This window comes from Euleptes europaea, chromosome 17 (assembly GCF_029931775.1).
Source record: "Euleptes europaea isolate rEulEur1 chromosome 17, rEulEur1.hap1, whole genome shotgun sequence".
NCBI classification, from domain to species: domain Eukaryota; kingdom Metazoa; phylum Chordata; class Lepidosauria; order Squamata; family Sphaerodactylidae; genus Euleptes; species Euleptes europaea.
In genome coordinates this window covers 18,430,149-18,446,478 of record NC_079328.1, presented here as the reverse complement: position 1 = coordinate 18,446,478, position 16,330 = coordinate 18,430,149, and the positions used below count along the sequence as shown (strand labels likewise).

The window sequence follows — 16,330 nt, the reverse complement described above, 5'->3', positions numbered from 1 at the left end:
TGTTTACCTCAGATTTATTCTTTTGACACACTGATCTGAGGCATGAATTGGCAAAAACATCGTTTTGTGCAAATCTGTACATTTTGTGATTTAGTCAGATATTTCTGGAGAGCCAGCGTGGTGTAGTGGTTAAGGACGGTTTGGAGCGGTGGAGTCTGACCTGGAGAACCGGGTTTGATTCCCCACTCCTCCACATGAGTGGCGGAGACTAATCTGGTGAACTGGATTTGTTTCCCCACTCCTCCACGTAAAGCCAGTTGGGTGACCTTAGGCAAGTCCCATTCTTTCAGCCCCACCTGCCTCACAGGGTGTCTGTTGTGGGGAGGGAAAGGTGATTGTAAGCCGGTTTGAGTCTCCCTTAAGTGGTAGAGAAAGTCGGCATATAAAAACCAGCTCTTCTTATTTTTCCGTGACCCTCAAACATTAATCAAAGCTGGCGTTGAGTTTGAAAATGGATATAGGGAAGCAATACGTGACTTCCTCTCCTCTTCATAAATTCTGTTCCATCGTCTAAATTCTCTAGCCACCTAGCGTATAAATTCCCTAGTTAAACGCACTCACCTTTTTACTTTTTGTGACTGCTTCAGCTGTCCATATCGCTTCAACTTGTGATATTTAGCCTCTTAATTTGTAAGGTAATACCACTCGGTGCTATCAGGAGAGTTGACCTGTGTGGTATTTGTGTTTGACAGCTGCAAACCCGTGTGGGGCCAATAATGGGGGCTGCTCCCACTTGTGCCTGATGTCTCCCCTCAAGCCGTCTTACCAGTGTGCGTGTCCCACAGGGGTGAAGCTCCTCGAGAATGAAAAGACCTGCAAAAATGGTAGGCTTTGGCTTTCAAACTATATTGCGGAGTAAACTTAACCCTGACGAAGGAAGTGAACTGTTCTCACAACTGAACAATATCCCTTTTTTGGCAAGTATGCCGCAAGCTCAGACAAATATGTGAAAAGTTCCACTCGTCCATAGTATGGCAGGAACTCTTGAACTATGGGGAAGGGTGCAGGATGCCGGGAGGGGCTGCACGTGCAAAATTGCAGGGAGGGAAAGAATTGTTCGGCAAGCTGTGCCAAGAACTGCATAGTACTGCAGCGTCAAAGCTCATATGTACATGAACTTGAGTTTGAGGGTTTTGTTTGCTCCACTAGCAAAGAGATAACTGCCAGTGGGGTAGGAGGGGACATCACAGTTGTATAAGTTTAGAAAGGGGGGCACTGTATCAAAAAGTTCGAGAGGCACTGCACTTGTAGTGCATACACATCTTCTTCCCTGCCAAGCTTGGATGTGGCTTTGCCTTAACTATTTCCTGAAAGTCCACTAAAAACTTTAAACACCAATCTAAAACTGAAGAGAAGTTTCTGATCAGGTCTGTAGCCACACAACAGCTAGATTGCCATGAAGGGGCAGCGACAGGCAAGAAAGAAGGAGAGGCAGAGCACAAAACCTTTATGCTGAGAGAGCCCAAGCAAACAGGACAGACTTTGCCTAGGCGGGGAAGCATTATTTATTAATTTACATCCTTTATAGTCCGCCTTTTCCACTTGGACTCAGGGCGGATTGCACATAGTGAATCAATACAATCGACAGGATGGGACATTCAATAAACAACACAACACAATAGGATTAGGGTTGTAGAACCAATCTGAAATCTAAAAAACAGCTTTCCTTCCGGGGAGGAGGAGGCTACCAGTAGCAGTTTTGCATGGTTTGTGGAAAGCCAGGAGAATGGGAGCCTTCCTCACCTCCTCAGGAAGGCCATGCCATAAGGTGGGGGCCACAACAGAGAAGGCACCTTTATGGTAGTTGTTGATTTTGCCCATTTGCAGGTTGGCACCTGCAGAAGACCTTGCTTAGATGAGCGAAGCTGTCATTGCGGGTATAAGGCAGTCTTGCAAATATGAGGATCCAAGGACATTAAGGGCTTTGTATGTGATAGTCAGAACCTTAAATTGAGCCAGGTCACTGATGTACAGTGATCGAAGAATGGAGTGATTGTAGAATGAAAATTGTATGCGTACGATCAAGCATATGCAAACAGTTTGATCACAATCAAACAGTTTATTGAACAGTTCACTGTGCTGGTCACAATTTTTGGACAGGTCACAAACCCATGGGTCATCTGAGTATCACTGATGCAGGGTATAGTCATGGCCACTATTTCAGGTGGTTTTAACAATCAATTACACACATTCATGAAGTACAGGTCCATCAGTGGCTATTAGCCACAACAACTAAACCAAACCTCCTTGTTCGGTGGGAGTAACTTTCAAAATACCAGTTGCCCTTCCGGGGGTGGGGGGGACTGGTTAGACACTGTATGGAACAAGAAGTTGGGCTAAAAGGACCATTGGTCTGATCCAGCTGTTTGGTTGTTGTTAGTCACTGGAAAAGACAGTCATGCTAGGAAAAGTTGAGGGCAGCAGGAAAAGAGGAAGACCCAACAAGAGATGGATTGACTCAATAAAGGAAGCCACAGCCTTCAATTTGCAGGATCTGAGCAAGGCTGTCAAAGATAGGACATTTTGGAAGACTTTCATTCATAGGGTCGCCATGCGTCGGAAGCGACTTGACAGCACTTAACACACACACAGCCACACAGTTGTTAGGCTAAGTGTAAATGCCAGAAAAAATACTTTTAAAATTTATGTCAGTATTTTATTTTGGGACACATAGAGTTTTTAATGTCCTTTGCAACATTTTCTAGGATGCATCAACTACTTCTCAATATTAATTTCACTTCCCACCCCCATTTTAGTTTTCCCCTCATTGTTTTAACTTGGTTATATGGAACAATGGGAAGCTTTCTTAAAATATTTGTTGCCTTGTGTCATCCAAGGGCTGTAGACTGAGCTTGCAAAATTTGGCGCAGTCAGTTACCACCCCTTGCACAAAAACACATTTTCCCATCTCCAGTTGCGGTGATGCATAAGCTAATGATGTTTACATTGTCTGTCTAAATTATTATTCTAGGCAAGAAGATGGATTTTGAAAAGCTTATTTCAACTGTTAAAGAAAACACAAAAACCCTCCCTCTGAAAGCGATTTGAAATAACATCTAATACAGATATCAGACAGTTAGATTTGTTAGGTTTCTTTTGCATGTTCCAGATTGTCACCATGAGCAGCTAATAAAGCCATGACTGCGAAAAACATTAAAACATTAAAATTAATATCTGTTCAGAGAACAAAGGGGGGAAAATACAGTTCTTTCAGTGAATATATCTGCTGAGAACCATGTCACAGGGCAATTGTAATGATAAAGCAGGGAGAATGTCTGTATGATACCCATGTGGGGGGAAGGTGGCATTAAAATAAACAATAAAATAAATGTTGGCATATCTGTTAATATACAGGAAGTATTCAAGGAGTTTGAAATATGTTGTTGTTAGGAAATGTACAGTGAATAATTGCGCCACTGCAAAATGGAAAAGAAAAAATTCAACCAGTCAAGTGGATATTGTCGAAGGCTTTCACGGTCAGAGTTCATTGGTTCTTGTAGGTTATCCGGGCTGTGTGACTGTGGTCTTGGTATTTTCTTTCCTGACGTTTCGCCAGCAGCTGTGGCAGGCATCTTCAGAGGAGTAACACTGAAGGACAGTGTCTCTCAGTGTCAAGTGTGTAGGAAGAGTAATATATAGGGTGAAAACGCATGGTCACTTTATCCTCCTTTAATCCCTGTTTCAGCCAGGATTCAACGCATGCGTTTCGCCTAATGTGTGTTCGATCCTGGCTAAAACGGGGATTAAAGGAGGATAAAGCGATCGTGCGTTTTCGCCCATAGTCAGATACCCAACCCCTTTCTGACTATATATTACTCTTCCTATACACTTGACACTGAGAGACACTGTCCTTCAGTGTTACTCCTGTGAAGATGCCTGCCACAGCTGCTGGCAAAACGTCAGGAAAGAAAATACCAAGACCACAGTCACACAGCCCGGATAACCTACAAGAACCAAGTGGATATTTGCTGCACACCCCAAAAATAGAATTGTGTGGACATTTCCCTTGAGAAGATAAGATTTATTTTGCTGTGTCAGTCAGGAAACTTTCTAGTCCAGCATTCTGTCTCCAGTAGAGATAAGCCAGGTACTTCTGGCTAGCTGGTAAAGCAAGATGGTCTTCCCCTGTTGTTTACTCCTCCTAGCATCTGTTAGAGAGAGTGTGCCCCATTTATCTGTCCGGTGGCCATTTACAGACCCAGTCTCCATTTTTTTTCTAATATTTTTGAACCCACTTAAGCTAGCAGTCATCAACTACACCCTGTGGTGAAGAATTCCCTTCATCTGTATTTTAAACAATACAATGGAGTCCTTGTAGCTGTTTAGTCTTGATATTCAAAAACGATAAAGCCAATAGTTTGTCGAGGCTCTCTGAGCTTTCTCACTGTGGCCTGTGGTAATCTTACCAGAGTGTATTTAACTTCATGTTGTTTTTAACCTGGAGCAGAGGACATTGTAAATAAATGATAGGTGGCTGTAGCACACATCATGGTAGGTCTCCAGAAAGAAGAATGGCCATAATCATTTGGCATTTTATTCCTTTATGTGGCCTTAATTGGCAGAATTTTTCATAATAAATATTTGGTAGGGTTTTTTTGGGGGGGTGTTACACAAAGAGGGTTGGGTTATCTTGTGGGGTTGCCCTTTGGGATAAATTCTTTGTGGCATCTGGCCTTTTCTAACAATTCTAGCAAGTTTTAGTCAGAAGTCTTCTGGATAGTTCACAGTTAAGAAGCATTCCTGAGGATTTACATAAGTACTGTCTCTCTGGATCCGAACTAACATTCTGCCCGTGTCTTCCGCCAATGGCCAACTTTTCTAAAGGTCACAAGCAAGACAGTGAAGACCTTCCACTCTAGTTTGTTACGAGCACTTGATATCCACCAGTATACTTCTGGACGAAGAGATTCCCTTTGGCTATTTTCTAACTATCCATTTATTCTTATTTTTCATGAGCTAATCTCATAGAAAATTTAGAGCTGGCCCCTCCATCCTCTCTGCACTAGCAGTTATGCTAGAACTCTGTGTTTTGTTCAGTAGTGGGGCTTGGGTTGACCCAGGAAAAAGGGTAGGGGGCTAGATTCAGGACAGACAAAAGAAAATGGCTCATCCGTACAGTGTACAAATTAACGAAATCTAGTGTTGGCTGGTGACTGCGATGACTTTAAAACGACTTCTACAAATCCATGGAGCTCAAGACTGTGGTAGGCATCCATGACAGTTAAACAGAACAGAGTACTTCTGAAGGCCATTTGCTAGGTGGGGGGGGGGGGGCAGCAAACAGCACAGCTGGTCTCTCGCTTTCATTGGGGGCTTCTCAGAAGCATCACTGGCAGTTTTCAAGCAGCGGCTGGACAAACACTTGACAGGGATGCTTTAGGCTGATCCTGACTGAGCAGGGGGGTTGGACTAGATCACTGGTTCCCAACCGGGGGTCCGTGGACCCCCAGGGGTCCGCGAGAACTAAATTAAGGTCCACGAAACAAAATTATAAACCCATAATAAATTAATATTTTCAATTAAAAGTTCTCTATTATAAAAATATATATTCAAATATTATTCTAAGTTTAATGTTTAACTAACAGTTATGATTAAAGTTTATTTTCAAATTCTCTGAATTTTTATTTTGAACCTTGGGGTCCCTGCACCGAACAAAAAAGTCCTAGTGGTCCCTGGTCAAAAAAAGGTTGGGAACCACTGGACTAGATGAAGAAGAAGGGTTGGTTTTTATATGCCGACTTTCTCTACCACTTAAGGGAGAACCAAACCAACTTATAATCGCCTTCCCCTCCGCACAACAGACACCCTGTGAGGTAGGTGGGGTTGAGAGAGCTCCAACAGAGCTGTAACTTGCCCAAGGTCACCCAGCTGGCTTTTGTGTGTAGGAGCGGGGAAACAAATCCAGTTCACCAGATTAGCCTCCGCCGCTCATGTGGAAGAGCGGGGAATTGAACCCAGTCTCCAGATCAGACTCCACTGCTCTAAACCACCGCTCTTAACCACTACACCCCACTGGCCTGTATGGCCCCTTCCAATTCTATTATTCTAAATAGGAAGCTGGACTAAATGGCCCTTCTGTTCTTGAACCACCGTGTCAGCTTTTTATATTCTTATGCCAGGAGGATTGGTGTAGTTACTTCGAGTCTCAGCTCCCATTCAGTTTTGAGGAATGAGACTGTTTTGCTTTCTGTGTAGGTTTCCTCCCTTACACTGCATAACATCTTCAGGGTTATTATTTTTTTTTTTTTTAGCAGTTTTCTTGTTTAAAACAACCACACACAAAAAACCCAAAGGGGAAAAAAAAAACCGGCTTGGAAAGATTTGCCACTAAAGCCTGACTTGGAAGAGAGCCATCGTGTATGTTATACATGACAGCAACACAGAGTTTTTCATTACCTTTTAAAAAAAACAAAACAAAAGTTGCATATATAACCAGACTTCCTATATTATTCTACCCAAAGTATTTCGTAAAAAATGAGCTGAAATGAAGAGAAGGAGCATCGCAGTGGTGTATAATGTTAGATTCATTAGTAGATTTTGCCAGGAGTGTGGCAATTAATGAATTTCAATTAATTCAAAGAATCGTTATTTATCTAACAGGCATCTTGCATTCATTCCTCGGTGTGTCAGGCTGGAGCATTTGGAGGGAAGCAAGGGAATTCTGTGTGGATTTCTAGTGTTTATACTGTCTTGGCATTGACAGATGATCCGTGCAGCCACAGGCGAGCCCAACTGACCCCAGCAGAGCAGTTTCCATGACAACTAACTTTTTTTGTCATCTGGGTTTTTAGCGATCTTCTAGTGTGTGTGTATGCTTTTATTTTTTAACTGCAGTTTGGAGAAGGCAGTCATTTGTCTTACAGCTGTTGTGCACAGTGGCCTCCAATTCTATTTCGAAATTTCCAGAAGAAATATTAATTAAGGGTCTGAAGTAGAAAACAGAATAGATTTTCTTGAATCCTGTGCTAATTACCTCTATGCAAATTACTAAGCTCATCGCTGAATGTCTGTTTCCACATTTGTTCCAAAATAAGAAGTAGCAATGAATACAAGTGCAAATCTCTTTTCCAGGGGTAGGCAGTTGAAGCGTCTGGCATGGCTGGTCCCACACTAATATCAGAGTACAGACCTGATGTGGTAGCTTGGGAGAATTTAAGTTGTTGTGACTTGCGGATGTGGACAAATTGCCTGGAGAAGTGTGGCGTAACATTTGTGTGTGAGATGCTTCCTTTGCCCTTCAGGATTTATAGTTTCTAGTTGGGTTCTGGGCATGGTTAATCATAGAACCATAGAATCATAGAGTTGGAAGGGACCACCAGGGTCATCTAGTCCAACCCCCTGCACAATGCAGGAAATTAACAACTAACTCCCCCCACATCCCCAGTGACCCCAACCCTCCCCCCACCATGTAGGATCCCACAATCAAAGCACTCCCGACATGGCCATCTAGCCTCTGCTTAAAGACCTCCAATGCTTCTCAGAGGAGGGATGGCTTTGGCTGCCTTTGAAGGATGCAGCCATGAGAATCCTCCTTGGAAGCGTCCGCTGGACCCTCAAGGGTTGAACCATTATCATCTGGTTCAAAATAAACCCCTTTTCAGCAGATGACTTGACCAAGTGGTAGCAGTACAACTCCTGTCTTTTTTTGGACAAAACTGATTATCTGAAGCACTTTCAATTTGGCTTCAGACACAGTTTGGGGGTTGAGAGTCAGCGTGGTATAGCGGTTAAGAGCGGTGGACTCTAATCTGGAGAACCGGGTTTGATTCCCCAGCCCTCCCACATGAGCGACTGACTTTAATCTGGTGAACTGGATTGGTTTCCCCATGCTTACATATGAAGCCAGCTGGGTGACTTTGGGCTAGTCACAGTTCTCTCAGAACTCTCTCAGCCCCACCTATCTCACAAAGTGTCCGTTGTGGGGAGAGGAATGGAAGGAAGCCGGTTTGATTCTCCTTGAATCCTGTGCTAATTACTTCTATGCAAATTACTAAGCTCGTCGCTAAATGTCTGTTTCCACATTTGTTCCAAAATAAGAAGTAGCAATGAATACAAGTGCAAATCTCTTTTCCAGGGGTAGGCAGTTGAGGCTGAGAAAGTCAGCATATAAAAACCAACTCTTCTCCTCTTCCTTCACCTCCACCATTGCCCTGACCGCCTACACTAAGAGTGAAGTGGGTAGAGAAACCTCATTGATGCTTGTGGTCCTTTCAGCAGCTTTTGATGCCATGGCCGCGTAATATCCTTCTGTTGATGGCTGTCAGGGCCACTGTGCTCCACTGGTTCAGTCCTAACTGGCCAATTCCAGAAGATAGCACTTGGTGATAGTGGGAGAACCCCTGACATGTGTGGGGTTGCCCAGCCCTCAGCCCCCTCCTTCTGCTGTGACCGCCTTCCAACCAGAAGGCCCATGAGTCCTCAAACCAGAGAGGAGTGGATTGCTCCACCTGATTCCTCCTCCTCTCTGTAACGTCCGCTGTTTCCTCATCCAGAGCAGGTTTACTGAGCTCCTACTCAGCCTGTATGTGGGCCTCCTCTAAATACACCTCCGTGAGTCCCCACCCCCACTCCCAGTTAGACCTGAAGTCTTGGGGAGCCTCCCAGTGGCAGCACCAGCCCAGCTGGGTGTGGCCATGCCCCCTTTCCTGCTCCCACCCTGCTGGCTAACCCAGCTGCCGTGGTGCAGCCCCACACTCCTCGGGCCCACTCTGGCTTTGTTGCTGCCATAAGAACATAAGAAGAGCCATGCTGGATCAGACCAAGGCCCATCAGGTCCAGCAGTCTGTTCACACAGCGGCCAGCCAGGTGCCTCCAGGAAGCCCACAAACAAGACGACTGTAGCAGCATTGCCCTGCCTGTGTTCCATAGCACCTAATGTAATAGGCATGCTCCTCTGATCCTGTCATAGAGTCCACCTTCCAAAGCAGCCATTTTCATCAGGATGAACTGGTATTGGTTGCCTGGAGATCTGCAGCCACCACCTGAAGGTTGGCAACTGTACCCCAGCCTGTAATAAAACCAAGCCAACACAATAAATCACTTTAAAGTGCAGACATCAGCCCTCCCCGAAACAGACGCTCAAAGCATTGGAAACCAGCTGACCCTGCCCATTAAACTCTCTGAAATAAAATTATTTTTAAAATCTTCCTGAAAACAGCCAGAGAGGGACTGCGCTGCGTATCTTTAGTGGCAACTCATTCCATAAGAACACTGGTTCCCAACCAGGGGTCCATGGACCCCCAGGGGTCCGCGAGAACTAAATTAAGGTCCGCGAAACACAGTTATAAACCCATAATAAATATTTTCAATTAAAAGTTCTCTATTATAAAATATATATATTCAAATATAATTCTAAGTTTAATGTTTAACTAACAGTTATGATTAAAGTTTATTTTCAAATTCCAGGAATTTTTATTTTGAACCTTGGGGTCCCTGCACCGAACAAAAAAGTCCTAGTGGTCCCTGGTCAAAAAAAGGTTGGGAACCACTGCATAAGAATGTAGAAAAGCTCTAGAACAGGCCACTACTGGTCTCCTGTCCCAATCTACAGTGACAGCCCGGAGAAGCTGTTGTGAAAAATGAAGCTGGTGAACATAAGAACATACGAAAGGCCATACTGGATCAGACCAAGGCCCATCATGTTCAGCAGTCTGTTCACACAGTGGCCAACCAGGTGCCTCTAGGAAGCCCCCAAACAAGAAGACTGCAGCAGCACCATCCTGCCTGTGTTCCACAGCGTCTAATATAACAGGCGTGCTCCTCTGATCCTGGAGATAATTGGCATGCATCATGACTAGTATCCATTTAGACTAGTAGCCATGAATACCCCTCTCCTCCATGAACATGTCCACTCCCCTCTTAAAGCCTTCCAGGTTGGCAGCCATCATCACATCCTGGGGCGGCAGGGAGTTCCACAATTTAACTATGCGTTGTGTGAAGAAAGACTTCCTTTTATCAGTTTTGAATCTCTCACCCTCCAGCTTCAGCAGATGACCCCACGTTCTAGTATTATGGGAGAGGGAGAAAAGCTTCTCCCTGTCCACTCTCTCCATACCATGCATAATTTTATAGACCTCTATCATGATCCTATCACGTCTGCCAGTAGCAGCAGTGACCAGGTGGCCTCAGTTGAGGCAAACAGCGGACTGCTTTGCTGGGGAGGCAGCGACGATGTCTTGAGGGCTCAACACAGCCCAGGTGAGGTCTGGTCGCTGGACATAATGTGAAATTCTGAGCCTTTCGTATCTCCTGCTGTGTAAACATTTACACTAAACTGTTGGAGAGAGGTGGTCTGGAGATGTGGGGGTGCTGTCGATGCATGGGTGATGCAAACTCTGCTTCTCATCATAAACGGAAGCTGGTGAGTGTCTTGAATTGTTGGCTGGAAATGGGAGTAGTCTGGATGAAATGGAAGCTCAGTCCAGATAAGACAGTGGTGTTGCAGTTTTATGGAAGAAAAAAGGGGGAATGAAACCCAACCTAAAAACAAAAGCTGGGTACCCGAGGTTGGGTGAGAGGAAGATTTATATAAGTCTATGTTGAAATATTATAAATATAATTTATTAGAAGCGCTATGCAAAATTTAAAATTCTTTAAAAACATTAAAATAGCACAATGGCAAAACTTAGGTTGATATCTATAACCACAAACCCAAACGCGTTTCAGCCTCTAGGGCCTTCATCAGTGGTTAGTTAAAACCTTTTCTTAAGTCTGCACACATATATAGAAATAAAATGATGTAAACAAATGCAAATACAAACAGTTTAAAACCCAACCAGGTAAGTGAATATGTTGTAAAGTTTATTCTCAATTGGTTCTTGTAGGTTATCCGGGCTGTGTAACCGTGGTCTTGGTATTTTCTTTCCTGACGTTTCGCCAGCAGCTGTGGCAGGCATCTGTGGCAGAGGAGTAACACTGGAGAGACACTGTCCTTCAGTGTTACTCCTCTGAAGATGCCTGCCACAGCTGCTGGCGAAACGTCAGGAAAGAAAATACCAAGACCACAGTTACACAGCGCAGATAACCTACAAGAACCAATGAACTCTGACCGTGAAAGCCTTCGACATTTTTATTCTCAATTATTCAAACAACTGATATATTGGGTTGTTGTTGTAGTACTGGTTAGTATAAGTCTCTCATATATTTTGTGTGCAGATATCAACCTGGCGAAGCAGTATATAACTGGTGATCCTATTCTCCACTAAATAATGTTTGCAGTTTTATTGCCAAGCTGGCTGCAGTTGTGGAGTCACTGTGTTGTGGAGGGAGCCATACTTCCCTTGAGGGAGCAAATTTGCAGGTTTGGGGGCTGCTAGATCCCAGTGCCCAGATGGAGGCATAGATTTCCTTTTTGACACATAGCCCCTTCAACAAACTTTGGTTAGTATGGCAGATTTGGCCCTTCCTGGAAGAGGCATTATGACGTCCAGCTTGGACTGCTGCAGGCCAACCATGTCTTTGACAGGTAGCATCACCTGTGTTGCCCTGAACATCTTAGACAAAGAGCAGGACATAGATTTAGCTAACAGTCATCAAGCATCTGATGCTCAGTTCAAATCATTTTATTTATTTATCCAGGAGCCACAGAGTTGCTGCTATTAGCCAGAAGGACTGACTTGAGGCGGATTTCTTTGGACACTCCGGATTTTACTGATATTGTTTTGCAACTGGAAGACATTCGACATGCCATCGCCATTGACTACGATCCTGTAGAAGGGTACATCTACTGGACAGATGATGAGGTGAGGGCCATCCGGCGCTCTTTCATTGATGGGTCAGCTAGCCAGTTTGTTGTCCAGGCGCAAATTGCACATCCCGATGGCATTGCTGTGGATTGGATTGCCCGTAACCTTTACTGGACTGATACTGGTACAGATCGTATTGAGGTGACGAGGCTTAATGGGACCATGAGGAAGATTTTGATCTCAGAAGACTTGGAAGAACCTAGAGCTATAGCTCTGGATCCCATGATTGGGTAAGATGCTTATTTTATTGGTGAAGCTCCTAAAAAATAATTTCTAATATCGTATCCATTTAACAGGCTTCTGGTTTGTCCTCATTTAGAAACGTCCACTCCAGTTCTAGAGCAATTAGCTTAGGGGTTGGCAGCTAAGGACCAAAACTGAGGACCAAAACTGTCCCCAAAGGGTTTCTACCAGCCCCAACCAAGTCCCTGGTTTCACATAGCTCTCCTTTAAATTGTTAAGCACCAAGATGCCATAATTTATCTCTGTATATTGTATGCGTTGCATTGTAAATATTCAAAGCCCCTTACTTGTGTTTTCTCAATAATCTGCAGAACAATAGTTAATATTGTTATCTCTGGATTGTAGACATGGGGAGAGGCTGTGAGAATAGCTTGCAGGCTCTTACTGGGATTTGTGATGGCTGCTGAATTGGGGACTTCATGGCTCATTTCCCTATCCAGTATCTCACACTATCACATTTAACCCCAGACACCCACCCCCAGGTACAGTTCTGCTAAGTGCCTGGGCACTAGGAGAAATGAAACAAGAGATGAGATTGCAGAGATTTCTACTGCCGAAGCTCTGCTACTGTCATGCAAACCCTACTTTTGGAGAATTCAAACCCATTCCCAATGAGACGTCTGTTGCAATGCAGTGTCGAAGATAGACTGAATAAACCTCTGGTGCAAATTCTTGCTCAGCCATTAAACTAATTTAGTGACCTTGTAGTGGTCAAATGGCTCTTTTCAGACATAATGGAAAACTGTGATTTGCTGCTGCTTAAATGAAGCAGGGGACCCTTGGGTTTCTGCTTTCTTTCCTCCTTTCATTTAGGATAAGCTAATGAATTATTTCCACCTTTGCAGTAAACCACAGGTGTCATTATGTTAAACTTAGAAAACTGTGGTTTATGCTTTCTCTGTAAATTAGGATTCCAAACTGTGGTTTCTTCCCCGTTTGGAATGCTAATTTGCTTGGAATGTGCAAGCCGTATTTTGCCAGTCCAAAAGCAAACTGGAAATTATTCATTGATTTATGGGGGGGTGGGGGTGGAGGGAGCACAAGGAACCCATGTTGTTAGACAGCACTATGCAATTAACCCCATAAGTGCTTGCCTAATTTCTTTGAATATTTACTAACTTGCTCTCCCATACACCAGAAAGGAAATTTCCCTTCTTTCAATATGCGCAGAACAAAATATTTATATCCTAACTAGCAAGCCACTGCATATTGGTCCATTTAAATGAATAATTTTTCATGTTAGAGATTTTTTTTCCCCTGAGCAAAATGTGCTTTCCTATATATGTGTGTATGTGCGCGCGCGCATATGTAAAGCACTCTGGAATTTCTTCCAGCATATTTCTAGCAATGACATAATAGTATCCACTGTCACTGCTTGTGTAATTCCATAGCAAATATATGAGAATTGATCAGCAAATTGCCATGGGTTTCAATTGAACAACACTGTATATATATTTCACTGCAAGAAGTCACTTTCATTAACGAAAACAGAGACTGCAACACAAATGTATAACCATTCAGACTTCATCAGAAGCAACCCCCCCCCCAAAAAAAAACCTACCAGTGATTCACTGGTTGTGATGATTGCACTTTATTGCAACAATTCCATTTTGGGAGGAAGAGAGGTATTATCATGACTGTTGAAATCGTAGATGTTCAGATTCTGCCTAACTCTTGTTTCCCATGCAGCTACATGTACTGGACTGACTGGGGAGAGATCCCAAAGATTGAGAGAGCCGCTCTGGATGGATCAGACAGGGTTGTGCTGGTGAATACTTCCCTTGGTTGGCCCAACGGATTGGCGCTGGATTATGAGGAAAACAAAATATACTGGGGAGACGCTAAAACAGACAAAATTGAGGTCTGTAATCAGCTGCATTTTCTTTTATTCAAAAATACAGGTTTTGCAGTTATTTTCCAGGGATGGCAGAAACTGAATTTGTGGCCATGATTGTGTTGGTAACTCTAAAAAGCAGCAACTAGAAATAGCGTGTAGGATTAGGTTGTGCAACTGGAATTCTAATTCCAGGATTCTCTGACTTTCTCTTTGGACAGTTATCTGAAACAGTCCTTAATTGCTGATCTAAGAAAGGGTCAAACTTGTTCTGGAAGAGTTGGGGTGATTTCTTAAAGGCACAGTGTGTTGAGAAGGAAATTGCTATGCGTTACCATCCATTATGAAAATGCTTAGTTTCTGCTCATTGCAGTTCTGCCTTTTGTTTGAGTTTGTGAGCTTGGATTTCTGGTTCTGAACTTCATGCTTCATATATTTAACTATTCCCACAGATTTTAAGGCTAGATACTGAAATGACTATAAACTCCACATCATCATTATATCTGATTCCAAAACTGCAATGAAGGATATAGTTAATAGATTCACAACATGGAGTTAGCGGGGGAGGGGGGAGGGATTTCTCTACGAACCTGACGGTTAAAATCCCCCAAAATAATAGAAACAATGCTTGTAGCTTTAAGAAAAGAACGCCCACTAAGCTGTCAGCGGCCATTTTGGAGGTTGGTAGGTAATCACAACAATATTGCTGAGCCTTTCTGTAAAGCAAAACCAGGGTGGGATCGGGGGGTGGGGTGTTCCTCCTCCTCAGGTTGCCAGGTCCCCCCTGGCCACCGATGATGGGTAGGGTTGCCAGAACCAGGTTGGGAAATTCCTGGACAGCAGTGACAGAGGCACAGGGGAAAGACAGGTGGCAGGAGCAGTAGTAATAGGTGGCAGAAGAGAAAGAAAGGCAGGAGGTTGGAAAGAAGCTGGAGGAGGAAACGGGACCAGCAGGGGGTGAGATTCCCCCCTCCCTATGAGTTCCTTGTAAATGTACAGGGCTGGAGCCAAATAGATTTTTTGCTGGCAAAAAAGGTATGAAGAGTTCCCTTTAACCCCCAAAAGAGGCTATGCTGGGGTCATGAGACCTGCATGGATGAAAGCTATGTGGGTTGGGGACCACTATAAGGAGGGTAATTGGATAAGATTGAATGAAAAAGCTGATTGGACCCAACCAATTGTACTTTTCCAGTTTTATGAGGTCTTCTTGCTAAGCAACTCCACATTACTTTCTTCCTCCTCAGCATAAAATGCAGGAATCTTACATCAGTAGCTCGTTTACCCTTTACATTCTACTTCCTATGTTTAGTACTTATGAAATATGTCATCACTAGGCAACAGGCTGCATTTCATGGTCATTTTGAACACTATGCAGAGGCGGCCCCAAATTCACTATCCAGCCTCCTAGCTCATCCTCCTTCTCCATCCTGGCCTGAAGACTCACCTGTGAGAGAATCGCATCCCTAGTTTGGTCCTGATCCACAATTTGAAAGCCACAGCTTTTAAAGGAAAAATTTAATTGGAGTTTGATTCACAAGTTCTCTGGGCTAGTGGACATGGCCAGTGTTGGTATACTTTTTCTCCCCTCATAAAATTTCTTTGGTCAGTGTTTTGCCCCTTCCTTCCAGAGCCAGCGTGGTGTAGTGGTTAAGAGCGGTGGACTCTAATCTGGAAAACCGGGTTGGTTTCCCCACTCCTGCACATGAACCCTGCTGGGTGACCTTGGGCTAGTCACAGTTCTCTCCGGACTCTCAGTCCCACCTACCTCACAAAGTGTCTGTTGTGGGGAGAGGAAGGGAAGGTGATTGTAAGCCGGTTTGATACTCCTTAAAGGTAAAGAAAGTCCGGTATAAAAACCTCCTTCTTCTTCCTGGGGATAATTGGCATCTAGGGATGAATTCCCACTCCCTGTTTTAAGCTGTGGCTTTTGACTGTGTAACAAAAACTTGGTGCTGTAGAATGTAACTGGGGAACCATCGCCTTGCCAAAGGAATATTCCCAAAAGCCACGCTTTTACCTACTATAGCCTTGGCTGATGCTTCTGCTTATGGTTCAGCGACTTCAAAGAGCCTGACATCACAAATATATTTAAAGGAATAGCAGCCCCTCTTGTCTTGTGGGTTTCTTTTGAGTGTACGAAACTCTTCTAGGATTAGCAGAGAATGCAAATGGCTCATTTAAAAAAAAATGATTCTAGTGGCAGTACTACACTGGGAAAAGTTTCTCCTTGGATGAGATGGACACCATAATGGTGCCATATGAGGAATCTCTGCAGATACTAGCAGAAGTCAAGTACTTATGAAATCTTGAAGACGTTTCTAAATTACTGTGTCCCCCTAGAAAAGATGTTACAAAAATTAGCAAGTAATAATTATTTTGTATACATATTTACAGGAGTGCCTGGTAATGGTCTCGTATTTTATATGATGGTGCATATAGTATATACAATAAATTTTAGAGTGTTTTAGACTATTTAGGATGATATGGCTGCAATCCTACTTTCCTAAGA

General features: G+C 43.6%; 1 protein-coding gene across 1 annotated transcript in view; it reads left to right on the top strand.

Annotated features, from left to right (window-relative positions):
* The window catches only part of LRP6 (LDL receptor related protein 6), a 119,444-nt gene that overhangs the window by 65,177 nt on the left and 37,937 nt on the right, over window positions 1-16,330 (top strand). Inside the window, exons 5-7 of the mRNA XM_056862965.1 lie at window positions 693-824; window positions 11,578-11,974; window positions 13,677-13,848. Of these exons, the coding sequence (XP_056718943.1) occupies window positions 693-824; window positions 11,578-11,974; window positions 13,677-13,848 (701 nt within the window). The remainder of the gene's footprint in view (window positions 1-692; window positions 825-11,577; window positions 11,975-13,676; window positions 13,849-16,330) is intronic.